Source organism: Dasypus novemcinctus, chromosome 11 (assembly GCF_030445035.2).
Source record: "Dasypus novemcinctus isolate mDasNov1 chromosome 11, mDasNov1.1.hap2, whole genome shotgun sequence".
Classification (NCBI taxonomy): Eukaryota; Metazoa; Chordata; class Mammalia; order Cingulata; family Dasypodidae; genus Dasypus; species Dasypus novemcinctus.
The window spans coordinates 90,859,116-90,886,923 of record NC_080683.1 but is presented as its reverse complement, the minus strand read 5'-3'; the positions used below and the strand labels follow the sequence as shown (position 1 = coordinate 90,886,923).

The 27,808-nt window shown below is 36.1% G+C and overlaps 1 protein-coding gene across 2 annotated transcripts; it reads left to right on the top strand.

Annotated features, from left to right (window-relative positions):
* HDAC2 (histone deacetylase 2) lies at positions 1–27,700 on the top strand. 2 transcript variants are annotated; one of them, XM_004449484.5, is made up of 14 exons: positions 1–336; positions 10,224–10,336; positions 11,385–11,502; positions 12,911–12,985; positions 13,300–13,438; positions 15,767–15,908; positions 17,033–17,125; positions 17,206–17,314; positions 22,078–22,218; positions 22,444–22,552; positions 23,188–23,318; positions 24,115–24,270; positions 26,603–26,660; positions 27,321–27,700. In XM_004449484.5, the coding sequence occupies exons 1-14, from the start codon at positions 285–287 to the stop codon at positions 27,349–27,351; spliced, it is 1,467 nt and encodes a 488-aa protein (XP_004449541.1). In that variant the 5' UTR covers positions 1–284; the 3' UTR covers positions 27,352–27,700. The 2 variants fall into 2 exon arrangements, with proteins under 2 accessions (XP_004449541.1, XP_058163286.1); XM_058307303.2 differs by lacking the exon at positions 1–336 and adding an exon at positions 453–686.
* The last annotated feature ends 108 nt before the right edge of the window (positions 27,701–27,808 follow it).

The window sequence follows — 27,808 nt, the reverse complement described above, 5'->3', positions numbered from 1 at the left end:
GTCCCACCTCCCCACGGCCTCCCGAGGTGGTTTGGCCGCCCCCTCCCCCTCCCCAGTGTCGCGAGTTGGCGCCTCTGCCGCCCCCAGCTCCGCTCTCTTGGCCCCTCAGCGGGGCCCTATCGACTCCTCCCGCCGCCCCCTTCTCTTCTCTCTCCGACCTGCTCTTTCCTCCGGGACTGCCACCCCCGCCTTCGCCCCAGCCCTTTTCTCTTCCCCGCTGAACCGCGGGGGCAGCAGCAGTAGGAGGAGGAGCCGGAGCCCGGAGGCGACCGGGGAGCCAGCCCATGGCGTACAGTCAGGGAGGCGGCAAGAAGAAAGTCTGCTATTACTACGATGGTGAGAGGCCGGCCCGGCTGGAGGGTGGGCGGGCAGGGCTGGGACCGCGGGCTCGTGGCCACGCCGGGCCCGGCTCCGCGGCCGCCGTCGCGAGTGGGCGCTGGTGCTGCGGGGTGGGAAGGAGGAGGGGCCGATGCTTGGCCGCATCTTAACCCGTTCCCGACCCGGGGTCTCCCCGAGCGGCTCGCGCGGACTCTGCGGCGGGAGCTGGTCGACCCCCCCACTTCCTTCTGCCCCCTCCCTCCGGCTCTGCGGCCCTCCGCCCCCAGGGACCCGCCTTTGGGGACGGAGCCGGCCTACCCCGCTTGGAGGTGGTGGCGATGGGGTCGGCCTTCCCTCACGCCTTTCCGGTGAGCGAGGTTTTGGGGTGCGCTGTGCAGGCCTCCTATACTTGACCCCTCCCCCCCGGGTCAAACTATCTTCTCCCCCGACCCTGACTACACAAAGCCCTGCGGCCGTGAGCTCCACCCCTCCAGCCCTCTTCCCTCCCCCTTCCCCGCCGTCTCTCCCTTCCCCTCGTTCTCTGTTTCTGCCAGTGTCTTCTCGTTTCACCCCTGACCCATCCACCCGGTCGGTGCTTGAGGGTAGTTACTAAGGTGGGCCCACGTCCGGCCCGTGGCACACTCACACCCGTGTTCTGCGTGAGCTCCGTCATTCTTTGTTAACCGGGTTCTTTGAACGCCACTTGCTCAGGGTGCAAATGAAAGAGTTCCACTTCCTCGGTAAAAATTAGGGTTTTCGAGTTTCAGGCAGTTGGTCTTCCCGGGAAATAAAAGGAGGTCTTAGGGAAACGTGGAGCAGTTACTGCTTGTGTTGCAGATCGGATTCGATGGGTCCTGGCTTGCCTCTCTGAGAGAGGTGGTGGTTACCACCCACTTCTTTGTTGCTCTTTGTTCGATCAGGAAATTTCACCCTGTTTGGAGGTTTAGAACAGCATTGACATCTTGCTTGTGAAGCCTGTGCCTAGGTGGTGGGAATCCCGGTGTAGCCGAACTTTGAGTAGTAGTGCAGAGTACTAAATAGTTTCATCAGGTAGACTTGAGCGAGCTCATAGTTCAGTGAATTTTTAAAAAGTGATTTCAGTGGTTCTTAAGTTGGATTTTGAGCAGTAGCATTAAATGTGAATTGTGTTTCCTGTGCCACTCTAAATTATACTAAATAAGCAGTAACCTGTTTTACAGATTTAAACAGATGCTTAACGAGTAAATAGTTTCTAGTAGGTTGCTCTTGAGAAAAGGAATTGCAAAATTTACCAAAGAGGCTAGGACTCAATGACCTGAACGGCCCTATCTAATTTGTATGAAAGGAATACGAAGTTTGAAAGCGGTTTCCTGCATTTGGTGTATTTTAATCACAAAATCTTAGAGAGTTGGAAAAGACCCTGGAGTTCTAGGTTAGAATAAATCCTATCTGCACTTGAAAATTGCAGTACCACATCTTTTCAGTTAGCAAGGTTAAAATAAACCGTGTTTTAAGTCGTTTGTATAAAAATCTAAAATTTTATCAGACAAAACTAAATTGATCTGTGATAGCTAATTCAAAATAGTAAGCTATATTTAGAAATATTTTTGAGTGGACTGCATACCTATGTAATGTAAATTGATTTGGAATTATGCCCTTGTGGAGATATGGGTATATTTTAATTTTAACATGAATTTCATTTTAAAGTTCATTCTTTAAGAATTCCTGTGTATTCTTCAGTATTTTAGGGTATGGACAAAACCCTAGCCTGCTTTCCCTGACCGAATTGGAAGGTAAATAACCATGTGCATAAGTTAAATTTTAAAATGCTACATTTCTAAGTTTTAGAGATTTGTTCTTGACAGATGATGAGGGAAGGTTTAAAAGGCCAGGGAAACTATTGCTAAGGCTCTTCCTGCAGTTGTTAGTTGCTGTTGGTAGTAACTGATGGAAGTGAGCGCCTAGTAACTTGTCACCAAGTTTGAACTGTAGAACCGAAAGGTATAATTGTGTACTAGTTTTCTAACAGCTGTTTGTTCCTGGGCCCATTGATGATAAACCTTTGTTAAAGATACCGGGGATAGGCCCTGTTCCCAAAGGCAGAAGGCAAACTTGATAGGTAGAGTGAGAATATTTGAGAGTCCTGTGATTGTGATTTAACCAATACTTTCTTGTAGACTATTCAGACTGCTTTACCAGGGAACCACCAATCAGGAGTTTAACTAACATAATTTGAAAATCTGATGGGTTACCTGTCTTTTGTCGCTCTTACTTGACTCATCTTTAGAATGGAAATTTTAATTGCTTACATTTTAAATATTCACGGAGGGGTCAGCTCCGTTTAGATTTGTGTGTGTGCCTAAAAAAATATTTTGCAGAGATGTTTAAAAGTTGGATAAATATCATTATGCTAATTATTAATGTGATAGTATGTTTCCTTAAGTGTGAAGGAAGAGGATCAAGTAAAATGGCTTCTGTACCAAAGAATTATATGACAAGGTATATGACATGTATCAGGGGCAGGTAATATCGGTATTAATAGGGCCTGAATATGCCTAATTTTTCTCATTTTAATTTGTTGGTAAAGGAAGTAGAAGGAAGAAAGATAAAAAAGAAAGGAGAGTGGCAAATTCTATAACCATACGTTTAGGCTTACTGCTACGATATTAGGCAAGCTTTTATGTGCTTCTTAGTGACAGAATTTCTACCTTTGTGACTGTTTTCACCTCAGTGAAAGATTATGTGCATTTTTCTTTGTGTTTTTTGTACTCTTTAGTATTGCAGCCTTTAGAATACTGGAATGTTGGTTCTAAGTCTTTGGATACCTTACTTCTCTTAGTTCTTACCTAGACTAATACTTCAGAAGTTTCCAAAAACATTTCTAAAATCTTGGTTGTTTTTGTTTTTTAACATACTGCATGATCATCAGTAATCTGTACAATGATGTTGGAAGTCATCAACGTCCCTTCTGACCCCAAAATTATGCAGTTTCTATGCTTAAGTTTAAATGTAGTTAGCAAACCACTTACAATTGGTTAAGCTTTAATTACAGTACATTTTAATACTTCATCTTGATGAAATATTGACTATACTTCGTTTCGAATTAAACTTGAGACCAACCATATTCAATGTCTGTTTTGTGATGTTTATAATAGGGTTATATATATATATGTTATTTATGTAATTGTACACATACTGCTCTACTCGATTTCCCCCAGTCCCTCACCCTAACAGGTATGCATAATCAAAATGTTTGGAAACCAATGTCAGAGAAAAAAGCACCGACCTCTATGCAAAGATAAAATAAATAAGTTACCAAAATCATGCTTCCTGGTTTATTCCATACACTAGCAAATTATGAGAATTCTACTTGACAGCCAAATATTGTCAGATTTTACTAGACTTTAATGTGTAACAGTAGTGCCAGAATCTTTCTTTGACCTTTAATACATGGCATGGGTTCTTAGCCTTAGTATTAATCTTTATAATCCATTTGAAAAAAATAATTGTTTATTTGGGCAAGTCAGTGTGCTGAATGAATTACAGCAGCAGTTCCTAAATAACAATGGTATTGATTATATATACTGAAAAGATGCTACAACATGGATGAACCTTCAAAATCTCATGCTAAAGGAAAGAAGCCAGTCACAAAAAAAACACTATATGATTTTACACACATGAAATGTCCAAAATAGAAAGTGAGATTGAAAGGAGAGGGATAGAAGAATGATCGCTGGTTTTATCTGTGAATATACTAAAACTCATTGACTTGTACACCTTGTATGATGTGTTACTTATATATCTCAAAGCTGTTTTTTAAAAATGAAACTGATTTTTTTATGCCTCAAACTTCTTTCCTCGGATAACTTCTGTTTTCAAATTTCACCTTATCAAAGAGGCTTTTCCCAATTACTTTTTTGTTAGGCCAGTAAAACGAAGTTACTGGGAAGTGGGGGAAAGAAGAGCTTGCAGAGAAATGAGGGAGAAAGATGGAAATACACACCAAGATTTGATGCAGGCTCCTCTAGGCAGAGATAACCTCCCCAATTACTTTTACATAAAATACCAGTTCCCATTACTGCCTTATTTTTTTTCCCTGTAATTCTTACCACCTGACTTGTTTCTCTCCATACTAGAATATAAGCTTCTTGAGGACCCAGATGCCTGTGGTTTGTTATCATCTGTACATCTCCACTATCTAACCAAAGCTTATTTTTAAAATTTTGGTGAATAACTAATACTTTACTTTTGTAGATTAATCACTTTAGTATAACATTTTCTCTTACTCTTAAAATCATTTTGAGTTACAGAGGGGTAGGATGGGTAGCGTTTTGTTTGTTTCACAGATGAAAATAGATTAGTATCCCTATTTGACTCTGTCTACCACTCTTTCCCCTTTTCTACATTGACTGTAGTGTTAATGCCCAAGAGTGAGGGTATCACCTGATTTAAACATTTTTCTTTTTCTCCTTAGAGAAGGAAGTGTTTCCTTTGCTACAAAAAAAAAAAAAGTATTTTTCCTTCACAAAAACTTTAAAAGCTTTTGTTGACAAATTTTAAAAGAAAAAAACAGTTGGAATTGGGGGAGGGTGGTATCACTTAGGAAATATTAATAACTGTTATACATGGTAATAGTACTGAAACATTGATGAGGTCAGATTGACAAGCTCAAGTGTAAAGATGTCTGTACCTGCTAATGTCTTATTCCTCTTTATCTTTAGCCATCTGCTTTTACTTACCTGTTCATAGTCAACTTTGGGTTCAGAAATATCAAATGGGTTGGTTCCTACTATATGCTAGCTAAGCACAAGGGTTTTTTTTTTTTTTTTTTTGTTAAGTCCTAAGAAGGAAAGAACAGATTATATGTTAGAGAATAAGGGAGAGGACTTTTAATAGGACGACCAGATAGGAAAGATTTCAGAAGAGAATGGGCCAGTCTTTAACAAGATTGCTGCATAAGACACTGCAAATTGTGAAAGCCAGGTAGTTAGAAATAACTTCAATGCACTTAACAGAAAGAAGACCTAAAGAAAGATATGGGGAACCATGGGACAGTGAGCTAGTGTGTTTGTGTGTGTATCAGTAGTTGAGAACCAGACCACACAAGACTTTGTGGTAATTTGTATTGAAGAGTTTTAAGAGGAAGAGTGCTGTCCTGAGTGGAGAAAGGATTATTAAGGAGTAGTGGGATGTAGGACAGGATGCAGGAATCACGTACCCACATAAAATGAAATTGTTGCAGTCAATAGAAATGGGCAGATTTGCAAGAGGTCTGGGAAGTAAAAACAGTAGAACATGTTGATGGATTGGAAGTGATGTTAGGGCTGGGAGATGGTGGTATGGAATGAAAGATGATTCCTAAGTTTCTGGATCAAGCAGTTAAGTGGGTGGTATACCACTCACTGAAATTGGAAGGACTGAGGAAGAGCTCCATTTTGAGCATCTTATCTTATAGAGATACTTATTTAAGTTCAAATAAAAATACCAAAAAGAGAATTGGTCCTGTGAGCCTGGAGCCCAAGGAAGAGAGGCAAGACAAAAATTTTGGATTCATCACCCTATAGCTAGTAAAGTATTAAGACTGGAAGAAAAAAAAAAATGATAGCATAGACAGACAAAAAGGGTCCAGGATTCGTTCTTGAGAGAGAAGGGTTTAGGGCAGAATCCTGCTTGGGTAGTGTACTCAAGCAGCGAAAACAGTAGCTTGTACATTAGGAGGCTCTGTTTGTTAAATGCAGGAATGAATTTGCAAAAACCCTTAATACTTAAAGGTTGGAGGAAGAGTGGCTCTGGGATAGGAGTAAAATCCTAGAGAGTAGTATTGTGGAAGCCAAGACATAGACTGTTTCTAGGAAGAAGAGTGAGTGGTCAGTTTGATAAATCATGCTGCTAGTACACTAAGTAGTCTGTGAAAGACAAAAGTAATACAACAGTAGCTTTTTCTTGCTGTTTGTTCTTTCATGATTCATTTGTGTGCTCAGCTAATCTTTTGGGGGAAAAGCTACTGTTCACAGTCCTGAAATTCAAAATGATTGGAAGATTGAAAGTTTTGTTTGTTGTTTTTTTGTAGCACATTTGGAATGAGAAGTTTAATCTGAATTGGCTGGGAAGGTGGTGAGGCTTATTTATGATTTTTATTTATTCCACTAATTGTGAAGAGTCATCATACATTTTGCTGCAGAAATATTGTTTGCTTATAGAATGTTGTCTAGACTCCAGGATACGCCATAATATAAATGAACCATATTTTATATATAAAAGCTGAAACACAGCTAGTCTCAAGGGATTTGGATAAGAGATTGTGGACTTTAGTAGCCACCTCATTCTGACAGTTTCTTGAAGAATAAGCAAGTTCTAGCTTGTACAGATTACTGATTCTTTATATTTATTTCTTCATATTGACAAGTTTGTTGTGTTCATCCAAAGAACCACCTTGAAGTGATTTTCCGGATGTCTACTTTATTGTAAAGTGTTCTTTTAAAGCACTTTGATGAAAATCAGAATAACATTTAAAATGCTCTAAGTTATACTACTGTGACCATTTAAAAGAAATGAATGAAATCCATATGGTTTTTTGTTTTTAGGAGGTACCAGGGATTGAACCCCGGACCTCATATATGGGAAGCAGGTGTTCAACCACTTGAGCTACATCTGTTCCCCATATGGTTTTGTTGTTTTGTTTTGTTTTTTTTAGTTTCTCCCCACCTCCTCATTGTTTGTGCCCACTGTCTGTTCATTGTGTCCTAGTCTTCCTTTTAGGAGGCAGTGTGAACTGAACCTGGGGGAGGGAGGCTCCTAATTGCTTGAACCACCTCCATTCCCTCCTTTGTTGTATCTCTTGTTATGTTTTCCTCCTTGTGTCTCTTGCGTCAGCTCACTGTGCCAGCCCATTGGGTCAGCTTGCTTTCTGGTTCCTCTTCTTTAGGAGACACCAGGAACTGAATCCAGGACCTCCCATGTGGTAGGCAGGAGCTCAATCGCTTGATCCACATCCACTGTCCCCATATGGTTCTTGAAGGAAAGACCATCTGTTTCTAATAAAGATTGGGTGGTTATAATGTATCCATTGTGAGAATTGAGATATGGGAATAAGTAGAAAAAAAGTTGGAGATAGTTCTTTTATAAGTTCCTTACATTTTGGAAGAACTTTTCATGATCCAAATCCCAACTATCTTTAGCTTGGCTACCCTTGTGGATATGTGTCATTTAGGTAGTGTGAGTATTCTTGGTAGGCCTGGGGCCCCTAAATTGGCAGAGAAACTTGTCAAAGGCTACAAACATTCATATAAAGTTTGAGGACACTGTTTAAAAAAAAAAATCACCTTGGTGGATTAGATAGGTAGATTACTCTGATTTCCTTTTTTGTTGCTGTTTTATTTTTTATATTTAGGAGGTCCTGGACATTGAGGGAGGCGCTCAACCACTGAGCTACATCTGTTCCTTATTCATTCATTTGGGGGTACTGGGGATTGAACCTGGGACCTCATATATGGGAGGCAGTCACTCAGCCACTGAGCTGCATTCCCTCCCCTAATTTCCTTAAATTAACAAGACTTTAAACTTTTACTCAAAATATTTATGCTCCAAATTATAAACTTGTCTTAATCAGGCTTTTTTCTCCCATTTCTCTCTAATGACTCTTAATGGCCATTGCTCTTCCAGTAGCCACTACTTAAGAGCATTAGCTGTGAAAGTTGCCCTACCTTGAGTTGAATCTAACTCCTCTGCTTGCTTAGATAGGTGGTTTTGGCAAAATTACCTGACTTGTCTGTCTTACTTTCCTCAAGTATAAAATAGGTCTAAGTAATAATACCTACTTTGATTAGGTAGGTTTTATATAAATTGCTTATAATAGTACCACTTAGTAAACTCTGAATAAATGTTCATTGCTGCTTTTTTCCCCAAACACACTTGCTGGGTTATAGCAACTATAGTCTCCCAGTCTCCCTTGCGGTGTAATACTCAGTGATAAGAAATTCATCTACAGTTTATTGGAGCCTTGACTTTGCATTGGATTTCCAATAAGTCCTAACTAATGTATTTGATCTTAAGATGTGGTAGATGCAGAGAATTCCATGTTGGTAATTCTTACACAGAGGAAGGTTAAGTTATGTGAAGATTAGAGTGTCTTTCTTCTTACTCTCATGATCTTTGGTAGGTATGGTGATTACTAATTTAAAATTATTTTATTTGCATTAACTTAGGTACACGATGCTTTGTAACTGGTGTCTAGTGGATTTTCCATACCTTAAAATTGAGACCAGGCTGATTTAGAATATATTGCACATTCTGCCACCTTTATGGCAGATCCTTGACCTTGGTAGTTTGTTTTCTGCATTCATGTCCTCTGAATTGTGTTAAATGCAGAAGAATCTCATATGTTCCTATAGCAATGCTTTAGTCTATATTCTTTCTTAGCTTTGCTTTTGGCCTTTGCTTTTTAAAAAAAAATGACCTTTAAATGACTGTGTATATGAGTTGCTTTCAAGAGAAAGCTTGCATTGAAAGTGAAGAGTTCAGTAAACATGAGGTGTGTGTTATCTCCAAAGTATTAATAAAATTATTAGAAATAGATATTTTGTAGAAGTGAATGTACATCCTGGACTATTATCAGATATATAGAAGAGAAAAATAAAAGTGTTTAGTGTGTTCAATTTCCATTAAACAATAAAAAAAGGTGTTTAGGGAGAATTTTGAAAGACTTACTGATCTTAAAGGGAGGTAAATAGCATTCTTTATCCCTGGCTCTTACTATATAAACCTGTGTTGAAATGACATACTTCAGCCCATTAAAATCAGCTTGACTGTCCTAACAGAAATTTGAAATTGCATATTAAAGATTAGAAGCAATAGTAAAAGCAAATAATTAGAAAATTATTAATTTTTCCAATGTAAAAAAGTCTGTTTTAAAATATGTGGTGCCACTGTTAGTATAGAAACACTAGAACTTTATCCGAAAGTGTTAGTTTTAAGACATTGGGAAGTAAGATCATAAAAATAGGATTTATTACTCTTTAATGATGAAGAATGAGACAATATCCTTATTTCCTTGAGAACTGTCATGATTGTCTTTTTTTTTTTTTTTTAAGATTTATTTATTTCTCTTCTTCCCCTCCCCCCCGTTCCCCGTTGTCTGCTCTCTGTGTCCATTTGCTGTGTGTTCTTCTGTGTACACTTGGCATTCTTGTCAGGCAGCACCAGGAATCTGTGTCTCTTTTTGTTGCATCATCTTGCTGCATCGGCTCTCCATGTGTGCGGCGCCACTCCTGGGCGGGCTGTGTTTTTTTTTTGCACAGGTGGCTCTCCTTGTGGGTCACACTCTTTGTGCATTGGGCACACTCTTCGTGTGTGGGGCACCCCTTTGTGGTGTGGCATTCCTTGCATGCAGCAGCACTGCCTGTGGGCCAACATATCCCACAGGCCAGGAGGCCCTGGTTTTCAAACCCTGGACCTTCCATATGGTAGTTGGATGCTATATCAGTTGAGCCATATCCGCTTCCAAAGGATTATGTTTTGAACACATGGAGACTCTGTTTAGGACCTAAATTTAAATTCCCAAAGACTTACCTTATAGATTGTGATACAGGCATAGAGCTTTTTTAACTCCCATAGTACCAACTATAAAGGAACAAAAACTACTTATATGAGTGAACAAAGAGTATTTTGTTTGGGCCAGTCCTAAAATAGGAATTTTGGAAAAAGTAGAAATTAGAAAATTTTGTTTTTCTTAATCTGTAAATATAATTTAATACTAGAGTTGTCAACATGGAAAAGTATACATGTATCTTTTGGTTTTCTAGTAAAGTTTGAATAAATCGAAAATCAATGGATTATGTGGTAAATAGCTTTTAATGATGAATGTGTATAAATTCAGTTTGTGAAGATTCGCTTTCTGTATTCTTTAGTTTGTCTCTGTTCTATTTTAGGTGATATTGGAAATTATTATTATGGACAGGGTCATCCCATGAAACCTCATAGAATCCGCATGACCCATAACTTGCTGCTAAATTATGGCTTATACAGAAAAATGGAAATTTATGTGAGTATATGTTTTGGTAAAGGATATTCTGCACTGATTTGATTTTTTAACTGTTACTTTGAAATTTTGTGTTGTTTGTTTATTATTCCTCTTGGGGAACATTTAGCAGATGAAGAGATCTAGACAAAATGGAAACTCCTTTTTTTTTATTCTCCAGAGAAAACAGTTGGGAACTGTAGCATCTTTTTTCCCTTCTTCCAAAAACCGTTTTAGAAATAGATTCCCTATCCCAGGCTTTCACATTCCTGGAAAACAACTCTGTTAAAATAATTGTTGATCTGCGTATGCTGCTGACAGAAGTTGACCTTGGGACTATTACAAAAGAATTACTCTTACGAATATTTATTGAGCATATAATGTGTATAAAACACTGTGTTAGTGGCCATACAGATACACATAACACAGAAGATACTCATTGATACATATGCCTTAAATGCTTTTGGAGATAAGGATGGGGAATATAAGACAAGACAGTTCTTACCTCTTTGGGAAGAAAAGAAAGACTTGAAGCAGTTAACAAAGGTAGGCAATATATCTTGACATGATCTTCCACATAGACATTTTAGAGAAGAGGGGAGAGGTGGATAAGGCTATATCTATCTGTGGAGCTTTATGGAGTGAATATGTAATAAGAGAAATTGAGCTCTTCAGAACATTGATGATTAGGATAGGTAGAGGAAAAGGAAGGGAGAAGATTTAGAACTAAGAATGAGCCTCCTGGGAGGCCAGTGATAAAATCACGTATAATACAGAACAGAGGGTTAAAGATGAAAAACAAAGGAAAGTGGAGTTTATAAACATTGATTTGACTTGAAACATTTCCATGATATTTGATTAATCCTAGCTGGTATTAGATCTGACTAATGCTTTAAAGGATTTTAACTAACTTTGAAATTTTAAAAATGTGTATAAATTTAAATTTACTTTGAAATTATTTTGTTCAGGAAGCCCTAGTTCTTTTGAGGTCTGTCAGGGAAACTTTTTATTTTGTGTTTGATATTCTACATCACTAGTTGTAATTCCACAATTCTGACATTTTTCTTCACAGAGGCCCCATAAAGCCACTGCTGAAGAAATGACAAAATACCACAGTGATGAGTACATCAAATTTCTACGTTCAATAAGACCAGATAACATGTCTGAGTATAGTAAGCAGATGCAGAGATGTACGTTTATATGTTAAAAGTATATATTAGTATTTATTGATAAGTATAAATGAATATTTCTAGAAACTTCTTAGAATTGCTCAAATCTGGTCATTTTGTTCTTGGTCTAAAAGATTATTATAATTTATTGATTGGAAAGTATGTAACCATGCTAAAGCTACTTTAAAAAAAATACCTATCTGAAGCTTCTCAGTTTGTCAAAGAACTGTTTGGAGATGTTCCTCTACTTTTTAATTTGGTCCCATGTTTACCTTGGGGTAATGGATTTTGGTAGAGAGACCACACTCCTGTGCTTTTTTAAAAAATTACTTTGCTCCTTTAAAATTCACCTTAACCCAGTCTATACCTCTTGCCTTTTGTGTGCTTTAACTATTCTAGAATATAATGTATATAATCTGTTTTCCCCCTTCTTTGTTATATAACTGAAGCTTTTGCTTCTCTTTACAGTACTGTTCTCTTTGAGTTATTAATAAATTGCCTTTAATGAGGAATACAAAATGTCATCCTACAAGGACTGAACAGTGTCTTAAAACTTGAACCTGGAGCTTGTTCTCCAGTGTTTTATTGATGAACTTCATTGAAGATTTAGAGAAAAATGAACCATAGTTTCAATAATACTAAATTAAGTAGTTAGACATTTCTCGTTCATAGAACTTATACACATCTACCATTGTTTTATCTTACTTAACTCACTAACATGCCGTGCTGTAGATATGAAAGATCTTATGTACCCTTTTTTTCAGTAAAAATTTAGGCTTAAAGTCATAGGTAACCCTTGAGTAAATGAATTAACAGGACTGATTAAAATCTACATAATACTGAATTGTATTAAGATTATTATGATCATTTCTGAGCAGTAAGACTCTAAGATGGCTTCATTATTTCATTTGTTTCTAAATGCTGGTAAATTAAGGGTAGATAAAGCTATATGAAACAATGATCCTGATTTTTGAATAGGTTACAATTTGGGGGGTAAAGGGAGACAGTATAGGTTATACATGTCTACTATATCTTTTTCACTCTCTCAGTACTAAGAACTTCATTAAACTAAGTCCTGCTGTGTCATCTATCTGTATGTGTTGTTTCCTTGTACCTTAAAAACCCCTCCTTCCCTTTTATCTTGATTCCCATGGACCTAGTTAATACTTCCCATCAGGCTGGGCATGGGCAACCAGCTGTTAAATCTTAGTTTGATTTCTTGATAATAGAACAGAAATATTCCACAAATAATCCTCATAAGGAATTGGAAGTTTAGTTCACTGATAATATTCTGATTTTAATTATAAAGCGTGTATTTTATGATTGCATTAAACACCAAGAAGTAGTTGCAGGAAGAATAGCTTTTTTAAGAAAAAGCTTTCATTAAATTACAGAGTAGGTTGAAATTAATGAACTCCATCTTTCACAGTTAATGTTGGAGAAGATTGTCCAGTGTTTGATGGACTCTTTGAGTTTTGTCAGCTCTCAACTGGTGGTTCAGTTGGTAAGTGTCCTGATTTTATCTGATTTAAAAGTTGATCTAAACTTGTGTATTTTTTGAGTTGTTTAAAACAAAAGTTTAATAAGTTCTTTCTTTTGGGCCACAGCTATAAGAAAATATTTATTTAAGAACTTTCTATTAGTGCCCTAGACTGTGAATCCTTTCTATTATGAGCCTCTTTCTTAGGGTCTAAAAAAAGTGAATTTTTTTTTTTTTTTTTTTGCTTAGAATGGCATAGTCTTTAACCTATAGCAGTTTTGTCTAGTTATACTAAATTTTTATCTTAATGACTACCCTGTTGTGTTTCTACCTCTTAGCTGGAGCTGTGAAGTTAAACCGACAACAAACTGATATGGCTGTTAACTGGGCTGGAGGATTACATCATGCTAAAAAATCAGAAGCATCAGGATTCTGTTACGTTAATGATATTGTGCTTGCTATCCTTGAATTACTAAAGTAAGTTAATTTGTGTTGATACTTTCCCTATGTTAAACAGTTGTGATTAGAGCACAGTAAAAATCCATGACTTTAAAAAAAGAAAAGTAAAAGGTAGTGAAAAAGTTAATCGTGAATCTTTTATGTATAAGTTATAAACCAATGAAGAAATACAGGAATTTTGCCCAGTCATTGAATTATTGAAAGTGAGAAAAGAATACAAATGGCTAAAATTCACATTATGAACCCTTTAAAAATCTGTTTGTAGTCATTTGAAAATTCACCTTTGAGTTACAGTTTCCACTAATGAAAAATGACATGATCCTGGGTGTTTATGTTCTCACATTTTGTATGTTTATAACTTTTGGAGACAAATTTGAAACTCTGTGCAAAAGGAAATTTGTACCTACCAAGTTAGTCCAGCTAACTGCCTGGCTTCTATATCTCAATGGGGCTCTGTTGTGTTTTGTTGTGTTTTTTGTTGTGTTTTTTTGCCATCATTGATTGTAGTGCATCTTAGCAGATTCTACTTCATATTGTACCGAATTAGTGTGTTCTCAGCTTCTTTGAAAATATTCCATACTTAACTATTCATATTAATAGGCTAATTTTTAGCCACTTCAAACTTGATATTGCAGTAACTCAGCAGTGTCATTGAGAATCAATGAAAAGCACTTCAAATAATTTGCCTTTTAAAATTTTTAATTAAAAATTATTTTTTATTTTTAAAGAAGCTTTAGAATACATAAATGTTATATCAGAAATATAGAGGATTCCCATATACTCCATTTCCTCTCTCTCCTACACTTTACCCCACCAACATCTTTCATCAATGTGGTATATTTGTTATAATTGATGAAAACATTGCTCCTAATCATGGGCTATAATTTACATTATAGTGTACACTTTTGCAACACCTAATTTTATGGGTTTTAACAAAATGTTTATCTGTCATTGCAACGTCATGCAGGACAATACAGTTATCCCAAAAATGCCCCATGTTCCACCTATTCTTTCCTCTCCCTCCCCTTAGAATCTTGTGGCCACTGCCTTTGTATCAGTGATACAAGTTCTTCCATTGCCAAAATAATAACGTCTACTTTAGTTCATAATTGCATTCCCCCCCTTATGTTTGTTCATTCCTCTGTCTTAAGGATTTGAGGGTGGTGATGCCCACTCTGTTTCTGATTGAGACGGGGCTTAGAACCCAAGGGGCAGGTGGTTGGAACTGTTTGGCTTGAAGTTTTAGATAATCTGGTTTTTGGGATGGGCATTGTCCATCATCATCCTTTTGTTTATTGCCCAGGGGAGAGTCCAATAAACTGGAAGGTAGGTCTTGCAACTGTGCTGAGATTCAGGACTCAACCCGCACATGAACAAAGTTTTAAGTCTCTGGGACATATATTTAATGAGTATAGTGCTAATTGTAGGTTCAAATAAAAGGAACAGAAAAGCCAAGAATAGGAAAACTGTAAGTCTAACTCTGTTAACATTGGGGAGCATATATTACAAAGTAAGGTCCTGACAGGATGCTGAATTCTTGAGATTGTCTGCCCTGCCTTTAGTGTCGAGATGTCTCCAGAGCCCTCAGGAGCCCACTGTTTGAGGTACTGTTTGTTCACTGTGGCAGTCAATGAGATCCTCCTGAGATGTGCATAAGCATAACATCTGGAATGACCTCCTGATTCACTCTGAAATCTTTCAGCCATAAAAAGCCTTTTGGTCAAGGTCTTTTTCAAATGCATCACTACTTAGCACTTGATAATATTGACTATCAGTGTTATAATTGTGTCGCTGCAATTTGTGCTCCAGCAGCAGCAGAATGGCATGATGAGAGTACTATAGGTGATTTCTGTCACATCAGCACACCTCTGCATTTGTAGCACAAAAGAAGCCATAGGCAATACATAAACAAATGATTTTATGTTTCAGTAAAACTTCATGTGCACAGGAATTTGAATTTCATATAACTGTTACATCACAAATTATTTAATGTTTTTTTCAGTCATTTTTAAAATGTGAAAGCTATAAGTTTGTGGCCATACAGAAAGCTGCAGCTGGCCAAATTTGGCCTGAAAGCCCTAATTGTCCTCTGTTATATGTAAATAGGACATATTTCCCAGAAATAGTAAATACATTTTATTATCTAGATTGATTCCAAAGGGGGGACTTAAAGGTTTAAGATTAAAATATAACTAGAAATTTGGAATGGTTGCCCAGGCTAGAAGTAAAGTAAAAAAGGGATTAAATGTCCTAGAATACAAGAACTCAAAAACAGCTTTCCTAAATCCATAGTCGTTCTTCTCATCTTAGAACCTTAAGCAACAAAAAGTTTTCATTGCTTTCTAGGTATCATCAGAGAGTCTTATATATTGATATTGATATCCATCATGGTGACGGTGTAGAAGAAGCTTTTTATACAACAGATCGTGTAATGACTGTATCATTCCATAAATATGGGGAATACTTTCCTGGCACAGGAGACTTGAGGGTAAGATTAAATTCTGAAATAATATTATGAGGTTAATCTAGGAGGTTTGTAATCCTATACTTAAATTTATGTTGAACTGATAATTTTCCTGAATCATTAAGGTTAGTGTTAGCGTGCAAAGTGGAATTGCTGAACATGAACTGTAACATCTGTTAGAATTCACACTTGCTAACTAAGCAAAAATTTAATGAGAAATTTACAAATTTTTCTTTTCCTTAGCTATTTTCTTTGATTTAATAAATAATTTGGAGTATCTGTGAAGCATGAAGGACTTGCATTGATGTTGGTTCAGTTTGAATCTTCAAAGCCTAGTTAATGGTAGACAACTTTACGATGAATTGTACATTGGTGGAAAAGATATAATTAACTAGATCTTTATCAGGTTCTTCACTGCTGTTCTTTACATTGGTATTTACTTAATAGGTTTAATTTTTTCTTAAGTTTCTGCAATTTTAAAATGTATACTGTTTAAGAAGAGAGAGAATACGATAGCTTAGTCCTACATATCATTGCATTAAGTATATTCATTTCTATTATATTTCTGTCTTATATTTTATGAGTGCGTAGCTGGAATTTAGCTCTCAAATTTCTCATCTTCTGTTGAGAGGTATTAACTGCCTGGAGCACCTACTCAACAAGTAGAAACAAAAATTTATTTGAAGCCCAATTAAAGAACACATTCTGATGCTTTAAGTTTTGACTGTTAAAACTTGAAGGAAGTCTGGGCCTTTCTTTCATCAGAAACTCATACCAGATTATGAACTAGGAAGCACTCTGCTTTATAGAGACAATTTTCCTTACAGAGTATGTGTTTTCCACAGTTTACTTTGAAGTTGTCTTTGTGAATGAATTTCTTGGGTTGATGAAATAATATCACTTCATATTGCCTTTAACTGTAAAATTTCTTTCTCCCAAAACATAGTCATTACAGGTTATTTGGAAATGATTCTTTTAGGCTTTACAAGCAATCTCTATAAACATTGGAACATGTTGTTATTTATTCTGTATTATCCCCTTCTCAATTTATAAGATGAATTCAGAATTGGGTCTTTTAAAAATATTTTAATAAATATCTCAAACTTTTTATTATGAAATATTCTCTAAGATCTGTGTATGTATTTTAGGATATTGGTGCAGGAAAAGGGAAGTACTATGCTGTCAATTTCCCAATGAGAGATGGTATCGATGATGAGTCATATGGGCAGATATTTAAGCCTGTAAGTATTACTATTTTCAAAATTAAAATGGAATTTTTAAATATTGTCAGAGATATTAATCTTTGTTATCTTATACATAGATTATCTCAAAAGTGATGGAGATGTATCAACCCAGTGCTGTGGTATTACAGTGTGGTGCAGACTCATTATCTGGGGATAGACTTGGTTGCTTCAATCTAACAGTCAAAGGTAAGCAATTTTAAGTGTGGTATTCCCAGAAAAATGGTTTTTCTTCTTCCTTAAGAATATCTCATGAAAGTCATTGTTATAATTTTTGGATCGCTATTTACCACTGAACCATGTGGGTAATTAGAATCTTGTTTCAGTAAATTATATCTTTTTTAATTGTCAAATTTATATATACATACTTTTTTTTAAAAGATTTATTTATTTATTTCTCCCCCCTTCCCCCCCCACAACCCCAGTTGTCTGTTCTCTGTGTCTGTCTGCTGCATCTTCTTTGTCTGCTTCTGTTGTTGTCAGCGGCACAGAAATCTGTGTTTCTTTTTGTTGCGTCATCTTGTGTCAGCTCTCTGTGTGTGCGGCACCATTCCTGGGCAAGCTGCACTTTCTTTTGCGCTGGGTGGCACTCCTTACAGGGCGCACTCCTTGCGCGTGGGGCTCCCCTACGCGGGGGACAGCCCTGTGTGACAGGGCACTCCTTGTGCGCATCAGCACTGTGCATGGGCCAGCTCCACACAGGTCAAGGAGGCCCAAGGTGTGAACCACGGACCTCCCATGTGGTAGACGGACGCCCTAACCACTGGGCCAAGTCTGCCGCCCCCTATATATGCATATTAAACATCAGTAGCTTTATAAGCTTGTTGCAATCCTGACAGGACAGCTGTTTTCAACTATTTAGGGGTTTGTTTGTTTGTTTGGGTGTTTACCTTTTCCCAGAAACAGGCACACTTTGTTACCTTAATTGGACTTTGAATTTTAGCATTGTTTATTTACTTCTCTTTATGGAAGATAAGATTTTAGCTCTCTTTCATCACTTTTTCTGATACCACACACACTTCTTTCCCATATCTTTATATCAAATAAAAAATTTTGATAACTGTCGACATCATGATTATTAAAACACTTTTCAATTTATACAGTTCTTCTGTTCTACATAGTTTGTTTAGGTTTCTCTTACTTATTACTAAACTGTTAATCAAGTATCTTCATAAGTTCAAATATATTGTACGGATCAAAAATGATTTATCAGGGATATTTACATGATTTTAGAGTATTTTCCTTTGTGAACTTTGAAGTAGCAAACTGCTTTTAATTCTGTCTCATAAGATGTGACGAATTCTCAAGTAGAACTTTTTTTCCAGAATGACTGTTGGCCTAAATGTAATTTTAAGTAAATACAGCTATTAAAGGTTAAACTATTTTTTTCAAGTTTTATATATTCTTTATTTATTTTTAAAAGATACATAGATTTACCCAAAATGTTACATTAAAAAAAATAGGGGATTCCCATATGCCCCACTACCCATACCCCCCAACATTTCCCCACATCAACAACTTCTTTCATTAGTGTGGTACATTCATTGCAATTGATGAATACATTTTGGAGCACTGCTGCACAGCATGGTTTATAGTTTACATTGTACAATTTAAATTTAATGTTATGATTGTTCCTTCACCAGGCAGTATTAGAATTATGGTATTATATTATAATTCTGCTGTTTTGGTTCACACCATATGAAATTGTCCCCTATTTTTGATAGATCAAAACTGATACAAAGTATCAGTTTCATATTGTTTAACCTAATGTGTTGATAAATATCTGTTGGCTGAAAATGGATATGATCTTCCTAAATTATCTAAAATATGTCAGTCTGTTTTCCTCTTTAACTCTTAATGTTTTTGTACTTAAAAGTACAAAACAGCTTTCACAATCATAAACTGAAACTGTAGCATTTTATTCTTACACAATAAATTTGCATTTATATTTCAACTGATAGATTTTAGTTGTATAAAACATAAGGATATTTGCAATGTCAAGTTTCATTTAGAGTGCTTACCTATATTTGAAAATAGGTTAGTCAGATATTAAAAGTAAACAAACTATATGCCTTTTTCCATATTGCCAACAGTTTCAGTTAGATGTGATGGCATGCTACATGATCGATCAGTATACCAGGAATGTTGAAAGTAGTCAGTCAGCCTTTTGATTTTGGCCTGTTTTAAGGCTGGAGCCAAACTTAAATAAATGTATCCTTAATGGCAAGTAAATTTGAAATCTTGTATGTCTAAAAATACTTTTTTATTCTACCCTTACATTTGACTGATAGTTTGGGTATAGAATGATTTCCTTCAGTTTCAGAATTTTGAAGGCATTGTGCCATTGTCTTATTTGAGGAGTCAGGAGCCATTCTGATTTCTAGTCTCTTGTTTTGTTTTTTGGAACTTTGTGGAATCTTTGATCTCAGTATTCTGACATTTCAGTTGTGCTGTTATGTGAGTTTGTTTTCATCTATTGTACTTCGCACTCCATGCATATTCATTCAGGAAACCCATTTCCTTCATTTACTTTTTTCTTGAATTACTTTATTGATTCCCATCCCACTCACACCCCCCCCCCCCCCAAGTACTGTACTTTTGGCTTGGTTCTCTGAATCCTTTTGGTTTCTTATTTTCTGCTTCTTTCAATTTATCTTATAGCCCTTCCATTGTTTTTCTGCGCACTTACCATATTTTTATTTTCCAAAATTTTCCAAATGTTCCCCTTTTTGTTTCAGTAATGGAACATTTTTTTTTCACCCATCTGAAGGTATTCATGATGGTTTTAGATTTTTCTTCTTGCATAGAGTATTTCCTCCAAATGCCTTTTTTGTTTATTTTAGTCTCTGTCATTTAGAATAGGGCCTTTCTTTAGAAGACACCCTTCAATATCAACTCAACATTTCATTGAAAACAGCTCATTGATGCAGCATGCCAGTGTGGCCTTTACACTAGAGCAGGGTTTCTCAACCTCTGCACCTTTGACATTTTTGACTAGTTATAATATGTTGTGGAAGCTGTCTTATGCGTTATAGGACAGTTAGCAGCATACCTGGTCTCTGCCCTCTAGCTGCCAGTAGTGGCACTCCATCCCTTTAGTAGTGACAACCACTAAATGTCTCCTTGAGGGCAGAATCGTCCCCAGTGAGAACCACTACTCTTGAGTGATCTGGTAGAGCCATTTCATGGGGAACTACTCCATATCATTATCTTTATGTTTTTCTTGTAAACTGGTCCAAGTCCCCCAAAACAAAGTTTTCATTCTCCTGCTTTGAGGTTATCTAGCTGTTCTAGAATTCTAGGCATGAAAGAAAGGTAGTATTTTCAGTATAATTCTCCTGCCTGAGATATTACAGTCCAGATAGGTTCTGTTTTACTCAACGCAGAGAATAAATCTCAAGTCTGTATGTGAGCAGAGGAGACTGTCCCCTTGATGTGTAGAAGTAGGGAGGGGATCTCAGGATTTGTTACTTCCTAGATTTATTTTAGCTCTTCCTTGTCATTTCAGGGAACCCTAGTGCTACCAGTTTCTAGGAGATCTGTGTTATAAATGTTAAACTTGATTCTAAACATTCTCCACTGCTAAATTCAATTCATATTTTTCAGGTCTCTCCTAAAAAGTTGGTTACCATCTTCAGTTATTTTGTTGCTATTATTTTCTCTCTTTCAAGCTTTTTAAAAAATTTCTTCACTGTCATTTTTGTGAAGTTTTGGAATGAAGAAAAAGTACATATTTGGCCAGCCTATTTAAAAATCTGTAAATTAACTTTCATTCTTTGAATTTTCCTCTCTAGAAATATCTGAAAGGTTATTATAAGAAATTCATGTTTTCTAGTAGTAGAAGTAATAAAAAGTGGCTTGTGAATCACATAGCACAGCTTATTTAAACTCATTTTTGAGAAATGCAGAATAAAAATGCTCTAAATAATTTTATGATAGGAACATATAGCTAAACTTTATAGAATTAACAAACAGAAGGGATTGGAAGGGAATATATTTTTTAAAGTACCTTTGTGTGATAGGATTTTCGGGAATTAATTTTTTTCTTTGTACCTTTTGGTCCTTGCAAATATTCTTCAACAAGCATGGGTTTTTTTCCTATAATTGAGGGGTTTGTTTTGTTTTGTTTTAATTGTTATGTACCTAAATAATAATGAAGTTACTGGTGACTCCTGATTTTTTATTGAGGTATGACATTTATCTAGGGGAAATAATTTGTTTTTATGTTATGTTTAATTTTATCTTAATATTTCTACACATAAGTTTTTTTTAAATAGTAATAGTTCTTGTTTTCAAAATCTTATCTAAGTTGAGAAAATTATTCATGATAATCACTACCTAAAGTTACTTCACTGTTAAAGTTTTGTTATATAACCTTCTATCATTTTCTACAGTGAAAACTGGTAACAAAAGTCAGTTTAGATTGTTTTAAACGTTTTGTTATTACCTGATATTTCTCCCACTTAATCTGGCATAAACCTTTTCCTATGCTAATATAAATTTCAGTGTTTTATACTAATTTTTTTTTTAAGGTTTATTTTATTACTCCCCCCCTCATTGTTTGCGCTTGCTGTCTCTGCTGTTTGTTTGTTGTGTCTTCTTTTTTTTTCCTAGGAGACACTGGTAACCGAACACAGAAACTACCATGTGGGAGGGAAGTGCCCAGTGGCTTGAACCACCTTCACCTTCTATACTTACATATTTTAATTATATAGTTGGTAGTTTTTTAATCAGGGATACTTGCTAACAATAGTATATCTCATGTAATATAGTGTCAAAAGTGTTTATAGTTTTAGACCAGAAATTCCTTGAAATTTTTCCATATTCTTTGTTCCAAAAAAATTTGGAAAACCAATTTGATTAAGTAAAATTTTGTTCATAGTAATTTCAAAATTGATTTTTAAAACTGCTACAGTATGCAGGTGTTGTTATATAAATCTTCTTTGTTTTAGGTCATGCTAAATGTGTAGAAGTTGTAAAAACTTTTAACTTACCATTACTGATGCTTGGGGGAGGTGGATATACAATCCGTAATGTTGCTCGATGTTGGACATATGAGACCGCAGTTGCCCTTGATTGTGAGATTCCCAATGGTAAGTGTTCTTTATTTTATGAGCTGTCAATATGTAGAAGTGCGTGGTTGGATAATGGTGGTAGAATTCCAAAGCCATATAAATGGGAGCATTCACCACTTAGTGAATCAGACTTGTCCACAATTAGAATTGAAATATTTGTCCTGAATCTGGGGTTTTTTTGTGCATGGATTTGTGTAAAAACTTATCTTTTAATATGTAATTTAATTAATTGTTTTTTTGTAGAGTTGCCATATAATGATTACTTTGAGTATTTTGGACCAGACTTCAAACTGCATATTAGTCCATCAAACATGACAAACCAGAACACTCCAGAATATATGGAAAAGATAAAGTAAGAAATCATTGAAACGTTTTGATAAACATTTTATCTTGATGTAGTTTCAGGAGGCTGTACACAGACAAATGCGTTAGGTTATTTTAGCTTTATATGACAAATGTTTCCTTTTTTAAGAAATAATTTGGAAGTTTGAAAGTACTGAATTCTTTAATTTTTAATTTTCCATTTTCTGTTATTGGTCAAAGTGAATTTTTAAACTTGCAAGGGGTTTAGAAATTGTACGCTTTGTTGATTTATATGAAAGTGAAGTTTATTTTTGTTGAAACATTTTGATGAAGCTGTATCTCCACTAAGTGTTGAGACTGACTTTGTAATGCATAGTGCCAGTTAATCTGGGCAGTGTCCTCCTTTCCACCACTAACTAGCTGTGTGGTATTTAACAAGTTAGTGTGCCTTTGTATATAAGTTTCATCACCATTGAAATGGGTCATAATAATAGTTCCTACCTTGTTGTAAGGATTAAATGAGTTAATATATGTAAAGTATCAGTGCTCAATAAATGTCACTGTTATCATTTATAGGTTAGGTTAGATAAAAAATGAAATTACTTGCTTAATCTTTCCTCCAACATATTAGAGAAATTTTAAAGAAACTGAATTTTATCTAATAATTTTGCATGTATAATTTAGACAGCGCTTATTTGAAAATTTGCGCATGTTACCTCATGCACCTGGTGTCCAAATGCAAGCTATTCCAGAAGATGCTGTTCATGAAGACAGTGGAGATGAAGATGGAGAAGATCCAGACAAGAGAATTTCTAGTAAGAAAAAGCTTTGATGTGTATTGTGTTGCTTTTTTCTGGTTTAATTAAAGCAACACTAACAAAGGTTTTAGTGACCCCAAGAACTTCATTATTGGTTAAGTTTCATGAACATACTGCTAATACTGACATTTTTTCCATTTTTAATCTTTCATAGATTTAACTTCCTGCTGTGTTAGAGCCTTATTTGAGTTGAGCAATTTCAGTTTATATATTACTCTTCTTTAATTTATATAATTGAATATATGTTTCCACGAATTTACCAGTTAGGTATATTTAGTAATGGAAGACATTCCATTTACCCAGAGTAGGATGAGTTGAATAGCATAAAGACCTCCTATTTTATTCTCTGAACTCTTGTTCTACTTAATATAATTGCAGCTTTATAACATAATAATATGCTATAATCGTATATGCATAATTTGGTAAAATGTTTGGTATTACTGATATTTTATTTTATTTTATTTTATTTTATTTTATTTATCTATCTTTTCCCCAGCTCTGTAAAAAAGGTAAATTATTCCTACTCCTTAATAGAAAAACACATTCTTTTTCCTCCAGCAAGGTCCCCAAATGGTTTTCTTCTTTGACTCTTTCCTTCTAGATCAAAGCTAAGCTTTCAGCACTGAGTAAACTATATATTCCGTTCAAATCTTAAAGTCATTAGGCATCTATTATTCCTACATTTTTAATTTGTTAACTGCTGATTTCATTTGTTATAGTGCACATGAATGTGCTATAACATTTGTAAAGCCTGTGGTTGTTTTTGTTCACATTTATTAAATTTGTAAATCAGTTCGAGCATCAGACAAGCGGATAGCTTGTGATGAAGAATTCTCCGATTCTGAGGATGAAGGAGAAGGAGGTCGTAGAAATGTGGCTGATCATAAGAAGGGAGCAAAGAAAGCTAGAATTGAAGAAGACAAGAAAGAAACAGAGGACAAAAAAGCAGGTCAGATTTATTTCTTGGTAAATGTTGTAATTGTAAGAGATGCATGCAGGTAAAGTGATGATCACAAATAATAGTTGGCTTTGAGTTTTCACCCTATAGCATATGGAAAACTGATGCATGAGATAGTGGTCCAACATTTTTTTATTATTTATCATATTGAAGTTATGTGAGAAAGCTGATTCTCTTTTTTTGCTGGTGAGTTAGGAGCCCATAGCATATCGGACACATCTGGTTTTGTTTACTCATGGATTGACTTACAGACTATAGTTTGGTACCACTTTGTAATTTAATTTCCCAGTGCATGACAATGATGACTCCACAGGTTGCTCTTGTGTACTGCTTGACATAAAAAAATTTCCCCTGGTATGATTAAAGTAAGGAGGGCTTAACTAAACTGTAGGATTTTTCTAGTATTTTTCTTTTTTTTTTTTAAGATATATTTTTTATTTATTTCTCTCCCCTTCCCCGCCCCCTATTGTCTGCTCTCTCTGTCAATTCGCTGTGTGTTCTTCTGTGTCCGCTTGCATTCTTGTCAGCGACACCCAGAATCTGTCTCTTTCTGTTGCGTCATCTTGCTGCATCAGCTCTCCGTTTGTGCGGCGCCATTCCTTTGCAAGCTGCACTTTTTTCATGCTGGGCGGCTCTTCTTACGGGGCTCGCTTCTTGTGCGTGGGGCTCCACTATGTGGGCGACACCCCTGTGTGACACAGCACTCCTTGCGTACATCAGCATTGCACATGGGCCAGCTTATCACACAGAAGGCCTTGGGTTTGAACCTTGAACCTCTCATGTGGTAGGCCAACACCCTATCCTTTGGGCCAAATCCGCTTCCCTAGTATTTTTCTTATTTCTCACTGTCAGTATGTCTTGTCTGTCCTTTAACAATGTTTTTAAAACTCTTTTTATTTTGTACCAGTCCTTTTCTTATGGGGCCTGGCAATTGTTAAAAAAAACCAGCTTACAGATAATTGAAATATTACACTATCATAGAACTTTTTAAAATCTGTAGGTGAAAACCTTGATCTGGGGTCTTTCAATATTGATGTTTCCCTATATCCTTATTAAAATGTACTTTGGTTCATTTGCTTATTTAATAAAGAAAAGAATTAGCATATTTGGAATAATTTGTTTTTTCAGTCCTTAGTTTATGGTGTCAGTGCTACTGTTTTGTTAAAATTGTAAAGTTTCAGTGTTTTAATTTTACAGTGAGGGTTAAAAAGTAAAGGTGTAAGCAGTGAGATTTGACTTCTGTGTGTGTGTTTCTGGGCTCCCCTTGTCTGACTCTTCCCCCTTTCTCACAGTACTCCATCCACATTTGCCTTCTTTCAGTTATTCCTTCCAACCTGCCAATTCTTTCTTAGCAGGTTTGTTTTTTCTCTAAAAAAACTTTTCTCCCTATTCTACCAAAAATCCGTTCATTCTTCCAGATAACTTTCAAATGTTACTTTTTTTTTCTGGTTAAATATTTATTTGTTTATTTCTGCCTACCCCCTCATTGTTTGCACTTGCTGTGTCTGTTCATATTCCTTGTTTCTTTTTAGGAGGCACCAGGAACTATACCTGGGACCTCTGGTGTGGGAGGGAGGTGCCTGATTGCTTGAGCCACCTCTGTTCCCTGCTTTGTTGTGTCTCTCATTATGTTTTCTTGTGTCCCTTGTTGGATCAGCTTGCTGCGCCTGCCCATCATGCCAGCTCACTGTCTTCTTTAGGAGGCACCAGGGACCTCCCTGTGGTAGGCAGGAGCTCAATCCCATGAGCCACATCTGCTACCCTGTTACCTTTTTTTATGGGAGTTTTTCCCAGGCTTCCACAGAACTGCTCATGAATGCACTCTGAACTTCTTACACAGAACATATCCCACCCGTAATGCTATCATCTCATAGAACTGGAAACTTTAAAAGAGCAGGGACTATATTCTTTTGATGAGTCTCTATTATGTTGCCCAGCATCTGACACAGAAAACTTCTTTAGTTTTTGAATTCATGAATGGTTAAGAGTGTATGTGGTGGTTTTTTCTTTTCTTATTGAGGTACCAGAGCTGGGAATTGAACCTGGGACCTCATATGTGGAAAGCTGGCACTCAACCACTGAGCTGCATCGGCTTTCCTGAGCTAGTTTTTTGTTTGTTTGCTTGTTGCTTGCTTTTGTGTTATTTTTAGGAAGCACCAGGAACCAAACTTGGGACCACCTCCCATGTGGGAGGCAGGTGCTCAACCACTTGAGTCACATCCACTCCCTTGTGGCAGCTTTTTCTATTTTAAAAGGGGAGTGTTTGTGTGCATTTTATATTTCAAAATAAGGTGTTAACCTTTTCCCAAATTTTCTTTTTTAGATGTTAAGGAAGAAGATAAATCCAAGGACAATAGTGGTGAAAAAACAGATACCAAAGGGTAAATGATATTCCTTATCTAGTAATTTTTATATACCTTGAAAATAAAAAACATATATGGTAAAATGATTATGTGTACATGTGTATGCACACATTCCTTTGAGAAATTCTCAGCCTCATGTGAGAGCATCAGTAATTTCTATGCGATGCTCTGAATTTAAGCTTTTATTGATACATAGACAATGTATGCCATTTTAGTCATTGGTTTAAATGTCATCTAGTTGACTGCTCAACTAATATTTATGTAGTTTGCCTTTTAAAAATCCAAATATTAGTTAATAGTATAATTAAATATAAATGTGTTGAACATAATTTGTCTGAGACTTTTTGGATATTACCTTTTTAAAATCCAGATATACTCACTCATCTTTCATGGTGCTCTATATTTAAAGTGAAATGTAAGTGAGTCTTTTTACTGTCAGAAAGCCAGTAAATGTTGGCCACACCTAATTTTGTGCTGGGCTTTGCAGGATAACTTTTAACAGATTATAGAAACCACTAGACAGATTAGAAAGGGATTAATGCATTCAGTGTTCCCAAAACACTTAGGCATTATCAGCTTAACGTTTATCTTGGCATGAGCCCCAGGACCTGGCCAATGGGTCACTGCATTTGAACTGAAATTGTGCTATTTTAATATTTTATGTTGCACCTTTTGCAGAGCCAAATCAGAACAGCTCAACAATCCTTGAACTTGAGAGGCTCACCAATTTCAGGAAATCAGTAAAAAGTGAGGAAATATTGGGAAGAAAAATGTTTTCTTTTTGAAGGAGACTTCTGGCTTCATTTTATACTACTTTGGCATGGACTGTATTTATTTTCAAAATGGCTTTTTTGTTTTTGTTTTTCTTGGCAAGTTTTATTGTGAGTTTTTCTAATTATGAAGCAAAATTTCTTTTCTCTACCATGCTATATGTGAAAATATTTAAAATTGATGTGAGTTATTATGTCCAAAAAACTGATCTATTAAAGAAGTAATTGGCCTTTCTGAGCTGATTTTCCATCTTTTGTAACTATCTTTATTAAAAAATTGTACTTGAATTGTCTTTTGTCTGTTATTATAACATGTCTGTAGAATTAGGATACTCTTAAGGGTGAAAAGGTACTGATTACAATTTGAAAGATGTCCATCTGCTGTGTTTCTTCAGT

Excerpts from the sequence above, each read along its gene's own strand:
- HDAC2 (XM_058307303.2), top strand. The coding sequence starts at position 470 with ATGCTTGGCCGCATCTTAACCCGTTCCCGACCCGGGGTCTCCCCGAGC. Across the intron at positions 15,909-17,032 it reads CTGGCACAGGAGACTTGAGG|GATATTGGTGCAGGAAAAGG; the intron begins GTAAGATTAAAT and ends TATGTATTTTAG. Across the intron at positions 17,126-17,205 it reads ATGGGCAGATATTTAAGCCT|ATTATCTCAAAAGTGATGGA; the intron begins GTAAGTATTACT and ends TCTTATACATAG.